Source organism: Crotalus tigris, unplaced genomic scaffold, assembly GCF_016545835.1.
Source record: "Crotalus tigris isolate CLP2741 ecotype Arizona unplaced genomic scaffold, ASM1654583v1 scf7180000017571.3126492, whole genome shotgun sequence".
NCBI lineage: Eukaryota > Metazoa > Chordata > Lepidosauria > Squamata > Viperidae > Crotalus > Crotalus tigris.
Window position 1 is genome coordinate 1,595,044 of NW_024096482.1, and position 22,550 is coordinate 1,617,593.

Below are 22,550 nucleotides of genomic sequence, written 5' to 3' on the forward strand. Positions count from 1 at the left end.
TGCATCCATAGTTACTGGCCGCTCACGTGGAAACATCCCCTCTCCCCCCCCCCACTGGAAAGATTGGGGAACTCTGTTCAAGAAGACAGTTATCAGAAATATATTTTCACATTACAGGTTTGCATGACAAACCTGTAGAGTATATTGATTTAAAGCTTTTTGCAGATGAACCTATTAGCTTTTCTTTTTAGATTTAGCAGAATAAGATGAGACTTGATAAGCTTTTGATTTGTCATGGGTTCTTCAATTTGGACTTTCCAATTTAATCTTCATTTGTACCACAGCTTAGTTGCTCACTTGCAATTAAAATTTCAAAGTGCTTAATGTATAGATAATCTCCTTTAAACCGGTAGGCTAATAGGCAAATCCTGATGACCTATTTTCCATGGTTCATTGTTTCTTCTAAATATGCCCGATTCTTTGTGCTGTCTGGTTTCTCCACTGCTGTTTAAGTTTGTTTGTTTTATATAATCTATCAAAGATTAAGCTCCCCATTAAGCAAAGAGACATATCTAAAATAAGGTGTAGGTTTTTTCAGATTTGTTTGTTAGGGCAAAACTCACTGGCAGACAAGGCAAGAAGTATATTAACAGACACAGAAAAACTCATGATTAGGTAAAGTTCTGTGAAACCAGCATAAGAGTGGAAGTGTTCACTGAATTGTGAGTTATAGTAAATATATAAGTAAAGTGTCTCATTGCTAGTCAAATTAATCTGTTAGTTCTTTTCTAGAACCTTTTTTTAATTAGTGGAAGTATGGAAATTTCAAATAATTAGTGAAATATTTAGTGATAATAAAAATATATGACAGAGTTTTTAATCATTAAAGAAATATTTTAAAATAAAGTTTCTTAAAATAGTTTCTTAAAATAGGTCTATCAATATAATTATTAATCTCTCATGATAAGCTTATATAATCACATTCCATTCTTCACATGAGTTATTTCAAAATATATTACTTCAGATCCAACCAACTATGTGGAATAGTCTCCTACAGAGCTGTAATGCAACTTTCTATTGTATAAAATTAAGCTATATTATAGATTGATGAATCACATTCTCTAACAAGTTCCATGACTCCTCATAGATCTAGACAATAAGAAACAGAGATAAAAAATATTTTAAGAGGAATACTTAATTCACATTCTATTTTCACCTTCTTTTAATGTAGCTTTTCCAGATATTTGAACTGCAGGGATTAGTCCAGGCAGTTGCTACAGTTAAGAGTCAAAACTGATTCAAAATCACCAAACTGACCAAACTCTTGCATGTGCTAAACAAAATGGCACTATATTTTATCTATTTTATCCAAGCAAACCTCAGGTAAGATAGGCAGTGTTAAGAAAGAAAGAAATCATATTCAAATGATTGAGTTTCAGGATGAATACTGATTATGTGCTATCAAGCCAATGTTGACTCTTCATGACACATAAGAGATTTTCTCCAAAATCCAAAAGAATAAAAATAAATCTGGAAATCAAGGACCAATAGTATCCATCCACATTATTTCTTTGTGTTCTTTTTTAGTAGACAGGATAGAAAAAATTCTCCTTCAGCTTTCACTTCTTAAACAGGTTTAATTAAATTTAAATATGATTCTACCAAGTTAGCAAAATAAATGCTAGTTTATTTCAGATAGTTAACAAGTCTTAAAGCCCTTTAGTTTTATGGCCTTTACATACATCATTTTATAAAGATTTACATGTTCTTGAATTAAATTCCATTTCTTCACATGCATGATACTGATGACCAATTATGCTATATGGAGGGGCTTTTTTTTATTTCCAATTGTTTGTATTTAAGTCTTAATGCCCCTTAATGAAGTCTCTCCCAAAATGTAACTCTCTGGATACTTGCAATTAAAATCCCAAAGTGCTTTGGCTCTGCTGGCTCAGGCTAATAGGAGTTATAGTACATCACAGCTGGAGAATGATCACCCAGTTTTCTAGCTTATTTATTTATTCATTTTGACACCACCATTAATTTGTTAGAAACCAATCCTAGTTTCATTTACCTAGGAAACTCACAGAGCACAGTAAGATTAATTTCTGAGCAAACAACTACTAATGATTTTGAAATGCAGTCTTGTGCAACAGACTAACCCAGCTTTCCAGATCTATTAAAAATCCGCCTAGACTTATTTTAAGTTTGCAGGAATGCCTAATATTTCCTGAAAGCATCTGGTAATAATTTCTTTCTACTCCGTTTCCCCCTCCACATGGAAAAGCCTCCCCCTTTCTCAAGTTTAAACGGATCTAGCAAGTTAATTTAGAAAACACAAGCTGAAAATGCAGAAGGAGCGACTTGAAAATCAGAAAATCTTCTCAAACCCTCGTGACCTCTTCCAGCAAGCAGGGCAAAAAAAAAAAAAAAAATTAGCAATGAAAAGCAACCACACGCCGCCCGTGAGAGCGAATGAATGAAGACAACCCGGTCCGGCAGAGACGGAGGGGCATGGCGTGGCTCCGCGACCGTGCTTGGATCTTCGCAGCACCGAGTGGGAGAATTGATTACCTTCGAGGTTCAGAAAACAGGAAGTGGGCGGAGCAAATGGTTATGACGTACCTAGGGGCTACCTCAGTTCAACAATTCGGCGGCGAGGGGAGGTTGGGCTTCTGGGCACGCGGCGGGTGTGCGCCAAAGGAGGCGGAGTCTGCTCCTGCCGCCGCCCGCCTTCGTTCTTGGTTTCTGGCCCTCCCCCTCCTTAAAGCGCGGCCCATCCTCCCACGAGCCGCATTAGCGGCGGCGCTTCGGGTGTCAGGCAGCGCCATTGGGCGGAGAACCTGCGCGCTCGGGTTCCCTCTTTTCTTCCTGCCCGCCTCGGCTGGTCCTGTGACTGGAGGCGGCGGAGCTGAGGCTCCCAGCCCGTTTCTTTTGCTCGCCCCTCTGGTCCTAACCGAGTCTCGCTTAAGGGCGCCGTCGCCACCACTTCAGTTCCGAAATGTTTGACAAGACGCGGCTCCCTTATGTGGTGCTGGACGTGGTCTGTGTGGTCCTAGGTATGTTTCGGGTTTGGCAGCGTGGGGATCTGGAGAGGAAGGGGAGGCGCCTGGGCACCTCAGAGGAGATGCGCCACCGCTGCGCACTTGTCGGTTTGCCCACCCGACGCGCCCCTATTGTGGCTGCCAGGGCTTCCCTGGCCGGCTCTTGAGGCAACTCCTCAGCTTCTGTTCCTGCGGTTACCCCCGGGAATCCATGAGGCATATGTACGTGTTTGGGTGAGGGCAGTGAATGGGTAGACCGTCTGAATGAATCGTGGGGTGGGATGGGGTGTGGAAGGTATCTCCCGCATTCTTTTTATATGCCTATACGTACATATGCAGCGAATGTGTATCTGGGGTAGTTTGCTTTCCCCTGCATGGTGACAGGCTAATCTTTGCCTTGCATCTCTGGCCTTGCCGAAAAGCTTGGGGAGGATTTGGAAAAGGGTTAATAAATGCAGCATTTTTTTCATTTTAGGTTTGTCTGCTTCTGCTGTTGTCGCTGCTTTCTTTGCGTTCATCTGTTCATCTCCTTGCTTACTGGCTAGCTTCGCATCAACCCCCATCTCTCACCTAGATAAACTTGGTCACTGGAATTCTGCTTAAATCAGGGTTATTCAAGTTGGCTAATATAACAAATGGCTTGAATGAGTGGTGTACAGAGAAAGAGTTGAAAAAAACCATCTTGATGTGCTGGTAGATGGAAAATCACAGCTACATTTTGTGTGCATGCTTCTTCAACCTGGTGCCCTCATCATCTGGTGAAGTCAGTTGCATTTGGTGGGTATCAGACAGGAGAAGATTGATGTACATTTAGTAAGCTGAGTTTTGAAATAAAGCAGTTGATTTCTTCTCATATGAACATACTTTTATGTAAAAGGATAAATAATTGATGAAGTTGCACATTGATGTCCTACAATACACTTTTTAATGGATTTTTTTATGGGTGACTCTACAGCTACTCTTAGGGCTAGGATTACAAAATATATATACTATATCACTATTTGCTGACAGTACTTTTTCATTTTTGCAGTATGAAGAATCATAATGTAATCAAAATGTGTACGTATGTATTTAGCAAAGTATAAGCTTAACCTTAAAAATACGTCTTGTCTAGCTTTAAATTTTGTTACTGCGAAGTATCTAGTTTTAGACTGACACATTCCTGGGTGTAATATTGAACTACTAGCTTTGGTTGTTGCTAAATATTTATAAATGTTACTTTAGGTAAGAGCAGTGTAGTGATGGCAGTCCACTGTCCTCTGTTAAATTCATCTGATAATTTTAGAAAGGCCTTGATGGAGATTTATTTCATTTATACTATTTCATATCCATTAAATAGGAGATAATTGATTTTGGACCAATAAAATATCTGCTTTAGACTAACTGAAGATTTACTTCTGTGGAAAGGATGGGAAAGTCTCACACCATATAAGTTTAGCAAATAATGAATGTTTCTATGAAATCTATTGAAATATAGCATAACATTTTCAAATAGTAATGTTCCTAACCATTCTTTAATAGATAAATACTTTATAGGGTGATATGGTTAATCTTTAGATAATTGAATCAATTGACCAATGTACACTTTGATAAATTATATGATCTAACTTGATGAGACAACAGTTCTGAATTAAGTATGTCCAAATAGTTAATATTGTGATCCAAATCTAAGATAACAGGTATTGAATTTATCTCTACATTGCAAATTAGCCTTTTTAATTCTTAATCTTTGCTGATTAGTGCTGATAGTTTGATATTGCCTTTCTTCAGCACATTGAAAGAAGATGGGCAAAATTAAGATAACAATATTTCATAGCTAAGTATATTTCAAAGCTGAGTATGACTTTGGAAACACCTATAGTTCATGTTTCTGGAAGAGGCTCAGATGAGCATACTGAATAATATTGCAGGATTAGTTATGTAATGGCTCAGGAAAAAAAAATCCCAAAGCATCTTAAAAGCCTTTTCTGCCTTCCCATTTGAAAATTTTGGAAAGAATAAAAACTTCCAGTGAAATATTTTATTTGGGAGAAATGGATGCAGGTAAGACAAGATAATCTAAATTCCTTACTTTACCAAAGTTTTTATTAGTTTGTAATAGGATGACATTTATATAGTGTGTCAGAACACTGGAGCCGGTGCACCAGAGGACAGGTACTTCTGTATTGTATAACTCTAAATGTTAGTTAGAGCAACATGCATGGCTGCTGCTAAGCAGCATAGCCCTTTCTGCCAAAGAAGGAAGAATTCAGTACATTATTTGCTTATGTGTGTGTATTGTTGCTTATCTAGAATCTAATGGATCTGCTCCTGACTGAGGTTCATTGCTTCTATTGTAGGAAAAAAACAAATATTTAAAAGTACATTCTATTAGTCAATTTAGTTATCTAATTAAATTATACTTTTACATTGTACAAATATGCCAAATCTGATAATTGTGTGAATGAACCAAATTAATTTAGATGGGGATGAAGGATTCAAACAAGACCAAGTGGCAGTGAGTTCTTGGAGCATGTAGTTCTTGGGATCATCTACCTCTGGTTTTGAATGGAGTTGTACTGGGACTCTGTGAAGTCTTGATTTTCCTGGATTCTCATACCTGTTTGAAAGCAGGTGGCAGCTTGCAGACTTGTGCACCAGTTGTATCCAGTATTGGCCTTGGAGACTCTTTGTATAGTCAGATATACCTTGGTCACCTTGTAGATATAATATTGAAATGTGCTGTACATGAGGCTCCCTTGAGGATCACTCAGAATGTGCACCTGATGGAAAATTCAAATGTGCAAACAGTGATGGGCATGCCTTTCTATGCCCATGTACCAGGCCTGTTCTGGTAGCTGCAGTGGTTACCAGTAAGCTTCCAGGTGTAATTCAAAAGTCTGATTATTACCTTTAAAGTCTTAGAAGGCCTAGTCATCAGAGCTATCTATTTCCTGTGGGATCTGTCCGTCCTGTTTGAAACAACCTCCTCTGTTAGTTTCACCAATGTTATCTAACATAATGTAGGAAGCACTCCTCCTCTGGGACTATAAAATATGATGAAATAGTTATTTGTGAGCCTACCATATATTTTTTTAAACAAGATTTAAAAATTTGACTCTTCCTCCAAGCCTTGGGTCAGTGAAGGTCAGGCATGTCAAGCTCGTGATGTCACATGACGTCGCGTGACATATCATGACTTTTCCCCCATTGCTGGCAATGGGGTGGGCGTGGTTTTAGTGTGACGCATCTGGCCCGTGGACCAGCAGTTTGACATGCTTGGTGAAGGTTAAAGCCCTTTGAAGTTGAGGGATGGATGGAGCATTCTTTTTTATAAGAATATCCTTTTTACGACTGTTTCCCAATATAAGACAGTTCTTTTTAATTGAGAGCTACCCAGAGTCATTCTAGAGTTGGGCAACCTAGAACATTCATGCATAAACAAAGATACTACATAAAATATTCATAAAAGAGGAAAAATGAACTTAGAGCAATAAAGAATAACACAAATATTGGATACATTTCAGATTTTCCCAAAATTTTGATTAACCTGCAACCTCCTTCCCCACCCTACAGGTGTTTTCACCATGGCTTCAAAGTGTCTGGAAATTTTCTATTTCAATAAGGAAAGTTTCATAATTTATGATATGTGGATTACAGAAATAATAGAGGGTTTTAAATGAGGTGTTCAGGATCATTGTGTGTTGAATATAATTTCTTTAGTTATAATTCACTTTATAAACTATGTCATCTTCTTGATAGGTTTTGCTGATCAGATAATTTGATCTGAGTTTTTGAGAAGAAAACATAAATCTTGACTAAGCATTTGGAGTCATAGTTCCTAAATGTAGAACCACATAACTTCAACTGCAGAAAGGGAATGGGAGTAGATAGATAGATAGATAGATAGATAGATAGATAGATAGATAGATAGATAGATAGATAGATAGATAGATAGATTTAAATATTAATTACAGCATTTATAATTAAAGTTGCACCTCTTTTGGGCTTCTAGGTAAGCTTCAGAAAGGATAAGTTACATCTGTAATGCATCTAATGAGACTAATGAGACACTTAAAGCAACAATCTTTTTCAGATGGAAAAAAAGTCATGCCTGCTTTAATGAAAAGCTGATGCAAAGTCTGAAGCAACTTGCAGATTTTTTTTGAAACACATATAATCCCAAAGTATATCCCTTTTCATTGTTCTAAATAATTTTCTTCCTAGTGGAGCTAATAGAGCAGTTCAAGTATTAGATTTTCATTTGGGTTTACTCTTATTTAATTCCAAAGCTGTGAATAATTTAAATTCAATAGCAGTTCAGATTTGTTTGACCACTTCCTATAATTCTAGTACCAAAAATAATGCTAGAGTAGAACTGAATCAGTATGGTTCTTAGTTGTAAAGTGATTAAAATAGTACACTTGAGACAAATCATAATTTATATTCTGAAATGTATAGATAATAAATGGTGATTCAGATTGAGAAAAGATTTAGGAAAAGAGGATTGGGAAGCAGCACTCCAAACTGTCTTCTGTGTTGATTCTGCTGTGAAGTTCTGTGGAGTTTAAGTGCATTAATTCCATCTAGATTTCATACAAGATCGTACAAGCTACAAATGCAGAATTTAATTAAGATTATGTCATGATTGATTTTTTTTCATGGCTATTGGAAAAATATTTAGCAGTGAAGTTACCATCCTCACAAACACATACTATAAGAAAGCCAAAGTTTCTCAACCTCAGCAACATTAGATGTATGGATTTCAATTCACAGAATTGTGGGAGTCGAAGTCTCCACAGCTTAATATTGCTGAAGTTGAGAAAAACTGGATTAGATGAAAATGCTGGAGTTATTTTTTCTTTTTCAAGTCACTACTGAATGCTTTGATCCTATGACTTCTAATCTCTCATGTAATGTAGAACTGAGCATTGACATTTCTCTATGTTTGTAGATGAGTGATACAGTACCCCATTCCTCATTGACTGAATGACAGCACTTTTGTTAACTTATGAATCATAAGATTCTGGGATCTTATGGTATAAAATTACAGAAGTAAGAAATGTGTTGAATTTTTAAAGGTTTCACAGGTACAGCTTGTGATCAGACATGTACAGTATAAGAAAAAGAAATATAGTAAATAGACATCAGTTTAGTGGATGTTAGCTGCAACAGACAATCTGATTATATATTGTATGCTTATTTCCATGTGTAAAAGTCCCACTTGTCATGTATATGTATAGAATATGAAAAATACACATGGAAAAAAATCCCATGAATAAAATTATTAAAATATGCATCTATGAGATGTCATTAGTTGTTTTATGAGTGCGTAAAAGCTATTTGGATCTGATGGACATTCTGTTTTCTCTCCATTGGTCCATTGTATTGAGAGTTTACTGTGTTATGATGAGATCAAGGAAAATGATTATCTCTCTCTCCTCTTCCTTGGTCAGACCTCACTTGGATATTGTGTTCAGTTCTGCGCACCACAGTTTAAAAAAGATGTTGATAACCTGGAGCAAATCCAGAGAAGAACTATCAAAATGGTGAAAGTACTAGAAACCAAGCCCACAAGGAAAGGTTGAAAGACCTAGGAATGTTTAGCTTGCAGAAGAGAAAGTTGAGAGGAGACATAATAGCTACTTCAAGTGGGCTTCACTTCTTCAGACTTATTCTCACTTGCTCCAGAAGGTAAGACCAGAACTAATGGGACTAAAAGGATGTAATACAAATTAGACATTAGAGAGAATTATTTAAAGAAAGCTGTCATTGAGTGGAATAAGTTACTATATGCAGTGACTTTTCCCTTTCTCTGGAGGTTTTCAGAGGCTGGATAGTCCTCTAGTGTAGTGAAATCCTGCAATGTGCAGAGAGTTGATCAATTATTTTTCTCAGAGAAAGATAGTTGACCAAATGTGGGCAGCATATTTCATTGCAGCACAATTTCTACCAATTTAGTTATGGGTAGATAGCATTATCACTCAATAGTGGGAAGAAAAATCAGTGGATATGTAATTATTAACTCTGCAATTATCCCTAGCAATCAAATAATAAAATGGGAATAAAATGGCACATGTTATGATGAAAGCCCTTAATCGTATCATAGCTGAACCCTGGTAAAACGGAATTAGATCCTGACTGGTCAAGGACACTCTGGAGGTGACATATGAATAGGTTTAAAGGATGGTGAATTCTGCCTTAACAGAAGAGATGTTCCTGACTCTGTTAAGGAGGTGTGGGTGCATCTTCTCAAGAAACCATTGCTGAACTCTACAGTTCTGGACAATTTTTGTCCAATATTCCATCTTCCTTTTCTAGAAGAAGATGGTTCAGAAAGTGGTCACACAAGAACTTCAGAAGATCCTGGATGAAATGAATTATCTGGAGGATGCTGCAGTGGTTGTGTGAAAAACGGTCCTAAGTCATTTTTTTCACTGCCATTGTAACTTTCCATGGTCCTTTAAACAAATGGTTGTAAGTCGAAGACTACCTATATAACAATACTAGTAGATAGGTCACATTATTTTCTGTTCTATTGTCTCCTTTTGAGACAGCTGTTCTGTTTTATCAATGTGTTTTAAAAACCAAACGTCCAATGATGTCATGTTTGACAAAAATACACAATTTGGTCTAGTTTTATCAGCATACAGTATAAAATTTCTGAATTACTATCAACTATGAAAATGTGTTTTGGATGGTTCTCAGTTTATAATATTTTTAATAGACAAAGGATATCATTAAGATGGGTATCAATAATATACAGGAGATTCAAAATAACAGTTGGAATGCCTCAAATCAAAAAACTGAAAGTTTTTTTAAAAAAAAGTTTTCTATCAATCTAATGGCTTCAAAATCTAAGGGATTAGTTTGGACAAAACTCAGCAGCACTTTTTCGTGTGGCTGCTGATAAAAACAGGATCGCCAACATGATCGCCAACGTCCGATAACGTATATGGCACAAGAAGAAGAAGATCAATCTAAGAGTAATTCAACAATATACTTTTTCATGTTAGATTAACTCCTGCGAGAATACTTTTGAGATTAATTGACAACTTCTTCAGGCTTTAAGTATACAGTTTACAATATGATATGGATTTGTTCCATTATTATTCCCTTTGTTTAATATCCATACATTAGTTAATGTGATTTTGGGAAGAATAATATTGTTTAAAGATGTGAATGTGATTTTTAATTATAATATATCTCTTTAGCCAAGAAGAATTGGAAATCATCCTTTCCCCACATTCCCAAGGGGAAAAAAGAAAAGAAGTTTGAAAATATAATTAGTTCCATTTTTGATATTTGCTTTTGTTTGTTACTTGCCATCTGGTGAGCCTGTATGTCTCTGTGTGTCTGTGTCTGTGTATAAGAATGAAACTACCCTTCACGTTTTAAAAAATATTTTCAGGATATATTTTTACTGTCTATTATTGGAGATCTTGGTACCTTTGGATTTATCAGTGTCTAAGTACTTTTTATTAAAATATATCATGTTTATTGCTTAAACTATGCACTACAGTTTGGTTCATTCCACAATCTAATAACATACCGTATTTTCTGGCGTATAAGGCGATCCGGCGTATAAGATGACCCCCGACTTCGGCGCCGATTTTCATGCCTAGAAAGTTGTCTTATCTGCTGGAAACTACCGTAATTTCCGGCATATAAGATGACTCGGCGTATAAGACGACCCCCGACTTTGGTGCCGATTTCCGCACTTTAGAAAGTCGTCTTATACGCTGGAAAATACGGTAGTTTGAAAGTCAGAGTTGATAAATTCTGGAAGTGTTTTCAGTCTTGTAAGCTCTGGAAAATCAAGCCTGCCAAAGGAATGGATGGTTTATGTGATATCCAACAGAACTGTTTGGTATTGGTTTCATTGGGTACTTGACATACTGCAAAGTGTTTAAGCAGTGTATTCTACACTGGGAATTAAAGCAAGCAGTAATGCTCTTATAAAACTTGTATTTACTTGTCTGAGCTTACTTCCCACATAGAGTCATATGTGGAAGAATAAATCTATACATTTTCCACCATTAGACAGTTGTTATGTACAGAGTTCAAAATGATTCATTCCTTTTTTCTTTTACAAAGCAAACTTGGTATAATTATATTTTTAGAATCAAAAGTAAAACATCTCAAAATAGCAAAAACTGTAAAAAAAATGTTTGAAAAAGCCTTTTCAGTAATATGCATTTTTTGTTGGACTTGATAAAAGGGAGTTTACGTTTTGAATTTGGACTTTTCCTAATGGGCCTGCCCAGCTGACTAATTTTTTAGCCTAGCGTATTCTGTCTGTATGTAATGATTTAGCGTCAATCCATATTTTAAAGTCTTGATTTTCTCATCTGAGACTTTTTATGAATTTGAAAACAATCCACTTGTTAAAGAAGTCATTTTCCTTCTGAGAAATTATACCTAGAGTTTGTCAACATTGCAGGATCCAATCTGGGTCGATCATCAGGACCAGAGATTTTGTCTTCTGAGCTTTCGGACTCGTGCTCGAACTCCCAACCTTTCTCTCTCTCTGAAGATTTGCTCCAGCACAAGCCCAAAAACTCGGAAGATAAAACCTCTCGTCCCGGTGACCAATCCAGATTGGATCCTGCAACATCATCCTGGGACATGCAGATTCCCCTTCATTTCTCAACATTATCTATGGTTCAGCAAGCTTAATCATACCACACTAGTCTTCCAATCTGATTGCTCTATTGTAAACTGTAATATGGAATGTCAGTTGGTACAAATGATTTAATTTATGGAGTTACTCTTGGTCAGGTTTCCCAACCTTGGCAACTTTACGGGAGGGCTTGACACTTAAACTCCCAGAATTCCCTAACCAACAGGAATTCTAAGAATTGAAATCCATTTGAGAAATCCTGCTCTAGATGAATCTTTGAGGAGTGGCATACTCTAAATTGCTTTTTGAATGATTTTGTTACACTCTGCTGTTTTGATATTGATAGAAACTGTTCCCTCCCTTTAAACAGATTTGGGTTATTTTGAATTATTTTTAATGGAACTGAATCAGGTTGGCATCTTGGTGCTTGCAGGGCCGTTTTTTTTCTTTTACAGAATAGCTGATAAATTGCCCTTTATATAACCTCTTAGCAATATTTTTGGGTGCTAATACAGGAATTATATAGCCACTTAGCTGTTTTGACCACCTAGGGCACAGTTTGTTACTGTTTAGTTATTTGTTAAGCTTTACATTGCTTTGATTTCAAAGATAAAAGCTGCTCATTTTCTATATTGGCTAGTTTATATTATGTTGACTTGGTAAATCATTTACATACTTGGGAAGTTCAGAGAATATTTGAGATTGTGAGGATAATTAAAGAAGGGGAAGTACATTCCCCTCCTACAATAGCCATAGGACTGTGCAATGCTTTGGATTCAATAATCAATTCATGTTGTAGCATGAATCTGACACCTGCCTGCAACACCTTAGACTAATCATGTTATTTCCCTGGATTATGTATTGCCAAGAAAAAACACAGCTGCTTTAAATTATTGCCTAAAGATGTTATGCCTTCATGTTCTGAAACAGATTTTGGAAATCAAATCCTAAATTTCCTCTGCCCTATTCTTTATATTTTGTAGTTTGGAAATGCTGTAATGTTAGCATTTACATATATTTTGGATTACATATTTGCAGTATTATAAAACATGTTTATTCTTGTTTAATTACATTTTATTAAACTTATCTAACAGGTTTGATTTTAGTAGTTAGCTTTTTATAATAAATGTATACGCTGTCTTGGCTTGAATACATTAAATAATGGATAGTAAAGTTGTTGGATTTAACTTCTGAATTATTAATAATTGAGGTCATCCAGTCTTTATTATGTTACATAAATGGGAAGAAAATAAGAAAATAACTGGTTATTAGAAATTTAATCAAAAAGATCTGTATCAGTCTTTTGTCTTATGGTAAAGATGAGAATATTGACCAATATGTTCTTATATTGTTTAAATTAAATAAGATATAAAATACTACTTCATGAAATCTGTGTAGGAAATGGTATGCAACATAAAGCTATGTAGATTATTATTCAGAATGATTACATATTAGTATTAGTATGTTAGTATTCATGATGCTTGCATATTCTGGGAAACCATAAGCAGTTGGAACTTCTAGTGCATGAATACAGAGTGAAACAAATCACATTAGTGTTGTCATGTATAAGTGCAATATGTATTTTTTGTTATACAGATTACTTTTCTGTATAGGGAATTGGTAATGTTTGAAGACCTGTTCCCTGAAAATATGTGTTAGAACAGTGGTTCTCAACCTGTGGGTCAGGACCCCATTTGGGGTCGAACGACCATTTCACGGGGGTCGCCAAACAAGGCTGTCCGCCATTTTTCCCCCTTTTCTTTGGCCACGCCCCTGGCACCCGGTGATGTATAAGTGGTTGGGGGTCACCACAACATGGGGAACTGTATTATGGGGTCACGGCATTAGAAAGGTTGAGAACCACTGTGTTAGAATAAATAAAAGATGGTAACTTGATATTTGTAATGGCTTTATGGTTAAACCAATGAATAGAGAATTGTGGAAGAACTAGTATAGTGGCTAAAATGTATTCATTATCATTCTAAGCAATAATTGCCTGTTCAGTGACACTTTCATTATTACATGACAAACTGTGTTTCAGGAAAGTCATTTGGATCCAGAGAACAGATTTTTAAAATTGATGAGTGAAACTTTTAACTGATGGAATGAACTTTAAAGACAAGCTTGTTTTGTTTTGTTTCTGCTCTATTATTGAACAAGAAATTAAACAAAGTAATTGAAGATTATTTTTTCAGTGGTGTCAGATGCATGCATTGGTTAAACCATGACATGATTAACTTATTTTATAGCTTAGTGGGTACTATGTCTGAGATTTGCTCCATAAAGTTTATGCCATAAACATTATTTTTTAAAATAAACATTATTCTCAAAGCATGGGTAGGGATTTCCTGGAGGGAGGCAAACAACTTACAAAGGGTTTCCAATTTTCTTTTTAAATATTGCCAGTATTTAAGCTTAGATTTTTGAGTTATTTTATTTTATTCATGTAATGAAGTCACATAAATGTAATTATTTTAGGAAGATGCAGCTTGAGAACCCCTGATATAAACAATCAATGTTGCATGAATTGGACTAGTAAGGAACAATCCTTTCAATCTGGGCACATTGCAGTATTTCGGGAAGCATTGCAAATATCAATATGCAAAATATTTGAATGAAACTTTAACCATGATGGTTGATTAATAATATACTTGAATTATGTTACAATCCAATAGATTTGATTTGAATCTCTGTTGTCTTCTTTTATGTTAAAGGATATGTTTAAATGCAGATGCCATGGTTTCAGCACCAGACAGATTTTGGAGGGCTGTTCTCTTGTCTGTCATTAACTATCTAGCTTAGCAAAAGTTGTTGGAGTACATAGGAGTTTGCACGCTGCTTTGTGAAACTTTGAACAAAAGGTTTTTTTATTGTATTTTTTCTGCCTGTATCTTGATGGTGTCATTTTTTTTGCGTGACTTTTGCTTTGTTTACCATCAACATATTTCAGAAAGCAAAGCTCTTTTGTTTCAAGAGAAAAGCAAACTCTACTGCTAATGTTTGAAGTCTATATAGGAAAATATTATTTAGTGCAGCCTAATTTAATGTGGTATGCTGCAGATGTGTTCTCTGAGGATTATGGAATTTAGAATCCAACACATAGAAAAAAACCAGGAAAGATGACTGATTTATTGGTGCTTAATTGACAATATTAAACACCTGCTCTCCCTGCTGGAAATTCATATAAGCTATGTGCAGTTCCTTCTAAACTCTAATATTGTCAGTTGAGTCCAAGAGTACTTCCGAAGGACCAGCCTTTCCATCACCAAAATGTCTGATTTCCATAATCAAAACAATGCAGGGAGCGACTCATGGTTATAGTCAGTAGGTATGCATAGAGACTAAGGCAATGTTTTTCATCCTTGGTCTTTTTAAGATGTGTGGAATTCAATTGGATAGGGAATTCTGATATCATCTTAAAGTTACTAAGGTTGAAAAATACTGGGCTAAGGGAAAGGACATGTTTACAAGAAAATCAACAGTGTTGACTTGAGATTCGACAGCCAAGCAATATTTATGTTTCCTAACCTAACCAATAGAAGAACTCAGTGATATCTCATCCATTAATATTTCTTTGTTGGCCAGTGAAAAATGCTTTGTCCTTTCCCCTTTATTTCAACTTCCCCACCCACCCCATCTCTGTAACTACAGTAAAAATTTGCACCACCAACATTTTTTATTTACAGTGAGCAGCTGCCAAGCTTTTTATGCTTATTTCTGTTTGGGCCCTACTTTGTAGTGATGTTTTATTGTCACACTGGGAAATGGGAGATGAAGTGACCCAAAGGTACCCTCCCCCAAGTGGCAACCCAGACTACACCATTATAATAGCAGAGTAAAACAATAACCATTTTGCTGGGACCATCACCGCTTGAAATGGGAAATTCTTTTTTGGAGAAAGGTTTGACATTAGCACTTAGGAAAACTATGAACTGATGTAATGAGGACACAGTCTCATCCAATTTGTGGGGTAGCTTGATTTACAAGTTCATCTGCACCCTCATTTGTAAATGACTCCATGTTTCCTTGAGAGTGCTGGCCTGGATGTTTTAAAATATGTAGCATTTTAGTCTTGATAACACCTGTAGGTGATCTGAACATTTTAGGTTAACCAGCTATTTTTGTAGTGTATAATATTCGTTTCAGTATTTAAAATCTTACTCTGAAATGAAATATTTTCCTAATGTAAACATGTTTATGAAAAAATGTATTTGAACTGACTTTTTGCCAAAGGAAGCACATTTTTTTTATCTCTGGGTATGAACATGTTGGCACACATTTTCCTGTGGACTTCAGCATTTTAATCTGAGAATTTCCTCTGGGCTTCCCCCTCCCTTGTATTTCCTTCCTTGTATTTCAAAACGTATCTATAATTGAAGCAGTTTGCTCTTTGGTTAAATAGTTAAAAGCTGTGATCACTCAGATCATGTTTATCTCAGAATGAAACTTTATCTTTTTATTGAATATTATCCATGTTCCCCAGAGAATCTCTTCCTGCTGTGCCTCAGTGGAGCATTGGCCTTTCCTATCCCCACAGGAATAGTGCCACAATAACAATTTTTTTAAAAAGGTATTATGAAATAAGGAAAATTAGAAGAAAACTGAAGAGGATTTAGTGGAAGGTTTTTAGATGACTAAATTCTGCAAAATTCTATCAACAAAATGTTGCTTGCTTTGCTTTTAGAAAGTAGAAGTGGAAATATCACCCAGTTATGGAACGTTTCACTTACCCATGTATAGACAATGGCTCTGTAGAATTTTGGTCAGAAAGCAGTTCTAATCCTTTTCAGAGGATAAATGTAGAAGCTCTGCCTTAAGTTTGTTTAACTGAGTGAGCCATCCGGTCCAGCATTTGTAACTGTGATATTATGCAGATGCATTGGTTTGCAATCCCCATCACCTGTGGGCATCATGGGTTTTCCTCACCGTTGTTACCTGATGCAGACAGTCCATAGACTTTTCTAGATTCTTCAAATGAACTTTTTCTTCACCTGCCTGATGATTGATCTCTGTTGCAGATTTCAAGGGTTAAATTCTGAGTCTCAGACTTGTTGACTGATTATATACACAAATAATGTCAATGTGAAAGTTTCAGCTTACACTGATGAGAAGAAATATGGTCTTACTAGAGTTGAGAAAAAAAAATGATTTTCCAATCCATCCCACATTTCTGTTATTCTTTAGATTTGTTTAATTTGTAGGTAGCCATAAAGTTTTAGTCTGTCCAAAGAGAAATGTTCATACAGTAGATATACTTCTTTGCCAGGTGATCTTCATTTCTAGAACCTCATGTGGCTTTTTTTTAATTTATTAAAACTATTTTAAATTTGTCCTTAATTTTTTTTCCAGTATGTATTATTAAACTATTCAAGTTACAATGATTTTTAGGACTAAGTAATCTTCAGTTAGCTGAATATGAATATTCCATTTCTAACTGCTGTTTTCTAAAATAGTACTTTATGCATAAGAGAATGAATCTTTTTGTATACATATTTGTATATTTTAAAACCTGGCTCTTGCTCGAATGGCACAAAGGAAATGTTGATGTTGGGAGACAGTGGGAAAATGGTTTTGAATAATTTCATTGCCTGACAGCGGCAGCTGCAGCAAGAAACAAGTGTATTATTCAAGAACTTTGACTTAGCTGGTAGTTCAGGAATATTGCCATATTTAAATGTAGGGTGTCTCTAAACTGGATGGCTTAGTAAGGTTAATGTATGACAGAATTAGCCAGATTCAGAATATTTTTTTTCCTGAAGGAAATATTTTACTAGATATTAAGGGATTGTATTTGCCTCCTCTCCTATCCTGCAAAGAATGGCTTCATCCTCAATTGGACCATTCTGTTTGTATTGGAGTTTTTAAAATTTAATAAAGAAAACCGAAGGTAATGTCTAGCCAGCCATTATAATGATAGCTAGAATAACAGCTAAGACAAGAAGGGGTTGGAAGCTGCTCTCAGCACTGGTATAGCTGATGAATCTGTGTTAGCTTAATATGTGAATATCCCCATTGTATTAGATGCATTTGAACACCTGGAAAAGTTGGTGACAGGTAGGCTAGGTGTACCTCTTTTGAATGATTTCAGCATAACTTCCAATATTTGCATAAAAATCTTAAGAGAATAAGTGAAGAAGTATATGTATACCAGGTTGTTTCAAGTAGGATTAGATTAGCTAATCACAGAAGTACTATGACATAATATGTTGGTAAAGATTGTGATAATTATAGCAAATGCTGATGCTATGGAATAAATCTTAATAATTTAAGCACAGGTGCTCATAAACCAGAAATGGAGGTGGTGGTGACTTATATTTCCATGCTCTGTACTTCTCCATTCCAGAGGCATTTATAAGATTGCAGAAATTATTTTAGCCAGATGTTGGGGAGGGTGGGAAATCTAGGAGTCTTCAACTTTGCTGTATAAGGAAAGGAAGTAAGCCTATTTATAATTTCATATTGTTTTAAATGTTTTTTCTAATATTTGGATTAATTTGTGAGGTGTTTACTACAGTCCATGACCAGCAAACTTACTGTACTACTTCTTTCTGAAAGCTGAACAGATCAAGCTTTGAAAATCTTTCCATCATAAAAACAGATAAAATGCTCTCCATAATATTCTCTATTTCTTTCTCCTTTTTTGTTTTATCCAGGTTTCAGACTTTTCTATTCTGATTGCTCCCATTTTACCTTATTGATCTAAATTAACTTAACTAAATAATTTAATTTCTAAGTTTATGTCATTGACATAAACTTCCTTTACATAAATGACATATTTTCAATGTTTAAGCATTATTCATTCAATCTGCAGCTGTCAGTAGCTCTGATTGCTAGTGATTAAAGGTCAGATTTTCTCTAACCAAACACCTGCAAGATACAGTATGTTGAAGCAGGAACTCTTGAAGTTCTGAGCCTAAATTTTAGATGAGGCCAGAGTAATGAATGACTGATAGGATGCTGTGGGCACTGCATGATGCTAAATTGGCTGGGCAAGAATTCTTGACTTTTGCATGTAGCTCAGTAGTTTCCTCTGCACGATGAACAATATAAAATGACATCTATCTACATTTAACTTTATGTATTTTCCCCCAACAGCTGGCTTACCCCTTGCTGTTCTAAACTTGGCAAAAATAAAGCCGTATCAGAGGGGCTTTTTCTGTAATGATGACAGCATCAGCTACCCGTTCCATGACAGTACCATCACATCTACTGTCCTGTACACAGTGGGGTTCACTGTGCCCATTTGCTCTGTAAGTAGCAAAATATACAGGCAGCTGTATGGGGAAAGTGTTAAGTATGTGTGGAGAACTCACATTTCATCAAAGCTTTGAACAGAAAGACTTTGAGGTAGTTGACTAATTATCATAATAGCTGAGAATCACTAAACTCTCCAAAGGTCCTGCTTATTGCCCAAAATAAGTTTGTCTCTTTTGAAATGACAAGATGATAAATTTGGATTTCTGTTGGCTGGAAAATAGCTAAAGAATAATTTAAACCTAAATGGGCAGAATGTAGTACAGGAGATGCAAACAAAATGGAAAAGAAATAATGATAATAAAAAGTAGTTCGTAGAGGAGGTTTGTCACAATGAGAAAAAGTGTGAAATTAAGTGGCAATCATCCTCATTTGTCAGGGAATGAGTCTCATAGAACTCAGTGAACAAGATTAGTTGTGCTAATCAGCAGATTGCTACAGAGCTGCTGTTTCCTTTTTCAGTGACAGTGGTGTATATAGATTATATTGCTATCATCTTTCACAGTGGTCTGTCTCGTGGTGACACTTGAGCACCAGAATCAGAGAATTTATGGATAAGTGATTTTGTATTTACTCATGATAGAGCAATGAGTGATGCAAAATTCGTTTTAATTAAAGTGGTATTATGTTTACATGAACTTTTTCGAGAAGTTTATTTTTAATACATAACTTAGCCAATTATTTATGCAAAAATAAACATAAGAAGGAATACGTAAATATTTTCTTTTAATATTAATTATCTTTATTAGGTTTGACAAAGTTTTGTCCAGAACTGCAGTGAGGTTGTTGCAAGATTAGATTCAAAGTTATATATATGAACAAAGTTAATGACTTTTAAAATCCAATTTCAGTAGAATTAAGCATATATCATTCAAATATTATTAAAACTTCTCATTTTCACAAAATAAAACAACAGCTTTGGTAGTGAAACTGTGTAAAAATATAATAAATAGTAAATATTCCTAGCCTGCTTTAGGCAAGTAGTAATAATGTGGTTAATGTTTTTTGAAATATATAGAATTCAAATCAACAACTGCATGCTTCAATACTTTCATATTTTCAAAAATACTCTTTTTAATACTATGTTTTTAATGCCTTTGCAAGTTTTAAAATTTAGTGATTTTATGTGTTTAATATTTTAGCTCATATTTTATTATTACATTTTATTGTTTTCTATTTTAATTCTATAAATCCTGTTACAAAACTATACTATTCTGATCAGTGAAGTAATAAAAATATTATTTATTTACTTTATTTTTTTGACTATTTATCTCCAGTGAACTGTATTCTTTTCTTTGCACATTTTAAAAAATATAATCAGTTTAAAAAATGTAATCTAACTTTCTTAAATTACTACTTTGAATACAGGCAGTCCCTGATTTATGACCACAATTGAGCCCAAAATTTCTGTTGTTAAGTAAGACAGTTGTTAAGTGAGTTTTGGCCTATCTTATTACCTTTATTGCTGTAGTTATTAAATGAATTGCTGCAATTAAGTTAGTAGCACAGTTGTTAAGTGAATCTGGCTTCTCCATTGACTTTGCTTGTCAGAAGTTCATAAAAATGATCACATAATTGCAGGACACTTCAGCCATCATAAATACATGCCAGTTGACAAGTGTCTGAATTTTGATCATGTGATTGTGAGGATGCTGCAGTGGCTGTAAGTCTGAAAAAAGATCATGTCATTTTTTCAGTGCCATTACAACTTTGAATGTTCACTAAACGAATGGTTGTAAGTCAAGGACTACCTGTATGCCGAAATATTTGTCATGAGAGATCTCTTAAGAGTTCAGATAGCAAAAATATGAAATAATATAGTTTCAAAATAGTTTTACAGTAATAGCTCAGTTTTTCAGTATGAACTCATTTCAGGCATTAGGATATAGTAATGTATTCTGATAACTCACTATGATCATCTACAACTAAGCCCATGGGGATAGTCTTATTCCTTTTTATTCTCCCCAAATTCATGAGATCTGTATTTTCTATTCAGTATTAAACTAATACGGCTAGTAAAAAAGTAACATAAAAATGTAGTATATTATATTAAACTATAATAAAAAGGAGATCTGCACAATGCATTTGTGTTTGAGTAATCAATTTGCAACTTGAAGTTTCTTTCCAAATGACAACTTGAAGCTTGTTTCCAAATGATTTATGCTATTAGTTTATGCTATTGGTGGTTTGCTGTTATGTCTAAATCCCAAAGCTCACATAATGTTCTAGACTTCATGAAATGGCTCTATTTCTCAAACTTTCCCATAGTCAGTCAGCATTTTTCAGGGCAATGTTGGATCTCTTACTCTCTTTATGTCTTCTTGTTCTGCCTTCTCTGATTTGTATTGCAAGTTTAGTTATCACATACCACATATGCGCTGATGCTTTCAGATATATTCATCTGACCATAATCTGCATGACATAATGTTGGTATTTCTTTGCAACTGTCTAAGCAGGATTTCATATTGGATGTGGTCCTAGTATCTTAAACAGAAGATGGATAAGACAGATTATTGTGTTTCATTCTGATGGTTTTATTCCTCCTCTGTCTGTTTGCCATTTTGAGTTTCAATGCTACGAATGATAGGACCTCTTATGCCTTTCCTCTTTGTCAAAACCCAAAATTTAGATGCTGCTGCTTTCATAAATCAAATAAATGTGTGATTCTAAATTTTGAACAGATAAACGGTAGTCAAGGGGAAAATGCACGTCTTGTAACTTAAAGTATAGTATGAGTTCATTAGAATGGTTAATCAAAATGTGGTTTTTGATTGAGCTAGTTCAAATTCTTAGGTTAATTTTCTGAAAAATCCCAGTAAGTTGCAGTCTCATGTATTCAAATTTTTGATTGTGTGTGATCATCAGGCAAGTAAAAATTACATGTAATCTTAAATTAATCATAGTTAATTTCATTGTATAAATCCTAAGGTATAGTATAGGGTGCCTGTATAGTATAGGGGGTACCTTGCTCAATAATAGTAACTGTGAGAGGGATCTCGGAGTCCTAGTGGACAATTATTTAAATATGAGCCAGCAGTGTGCTGCAGCTGTCAAAAAAGCCAACACAGTGCTAGGCTGCATTAACAGAAGGATAGAATCAAGATCATGCGAAGTATTAATACCACTCTACAATGCCTTGGTAAGGCCACACTTGGAATATTGCATCCAGTTTTGGTCACCATGATGTAAAAAAGATGTTGAGACTCTAGAAAGAGTACAGAGAAGAGCAACAAAGATGATCAGGGGACTGGAGGTTAAAACATATAAGGAAAGGTTGGTGGAATTGGGTATATCTAGTTCAGGGGTAGGCAACCCAAAACACTCAAAGAGCCACTTGGGCCCGTTTCCCACCAAAAACAAAATACTGGGAGCCGCAAAACCCCTTTGATATCTAAAATGAAGATAACACTGCATATATCCTTTTTTACTATATATATATATATATATATATATATATATATATATATATATATATATATATATACACACACACACACATACATACATACATACATATATATATATATATACATACATACATACATACATATATGTAAAAAAGGATATATGCAGTGTTATCTTTATTTTAGATGTCAAAAGGGTCTCTCTCTCTGTCTCCCTCTCTCTCTTTCTGCCCTTGATCTGCCAGTCCTCTTCCCCCACTCTCTTTCTCTCTCTCTCTCTCTCTTTCCTCTCTTTCTCTCCCCCCT

General features: G+C 35.2%; 1 protein-coding gene across 3 annotated transcripts in view; it reads left to right on the forward strand.

Annotated features, from left to right (window-relative positions):
- Nucleotides 1-1,626: 1,626 nt before the first annotated feature.
- PLPP1 (phospholipid phosphatase 1) overlaps nucleotides 1,627-22,550 on the forward strand; it is a 77,616-nt gene continuing 56,692 nt past the window's right edge. Inside the window, exons 1-2 of one of the 3 annotated variants that reach the window (XM_039355710.1) lie at nucleotides 1,627-2,999; nucleotides 18,682-18,836. In XM_039355710.1, coding sequence (XP_039211644.1) covers nucleotides 2,942-2,999; nucleotides 18,682-18,836 — 213 coding nt within the window. In that variant the 5' untranslated portion in view covers nucleotides 1,627-2,941. Of the gene's footprint in view, nucleotides 3,000-18,681; nucleotides 18,837-22,550 lie in introns of those variants that run through there. The other 2 variants (XM_039355718.1, XM_039355726.1) reach the window with 2 other exon arrangements.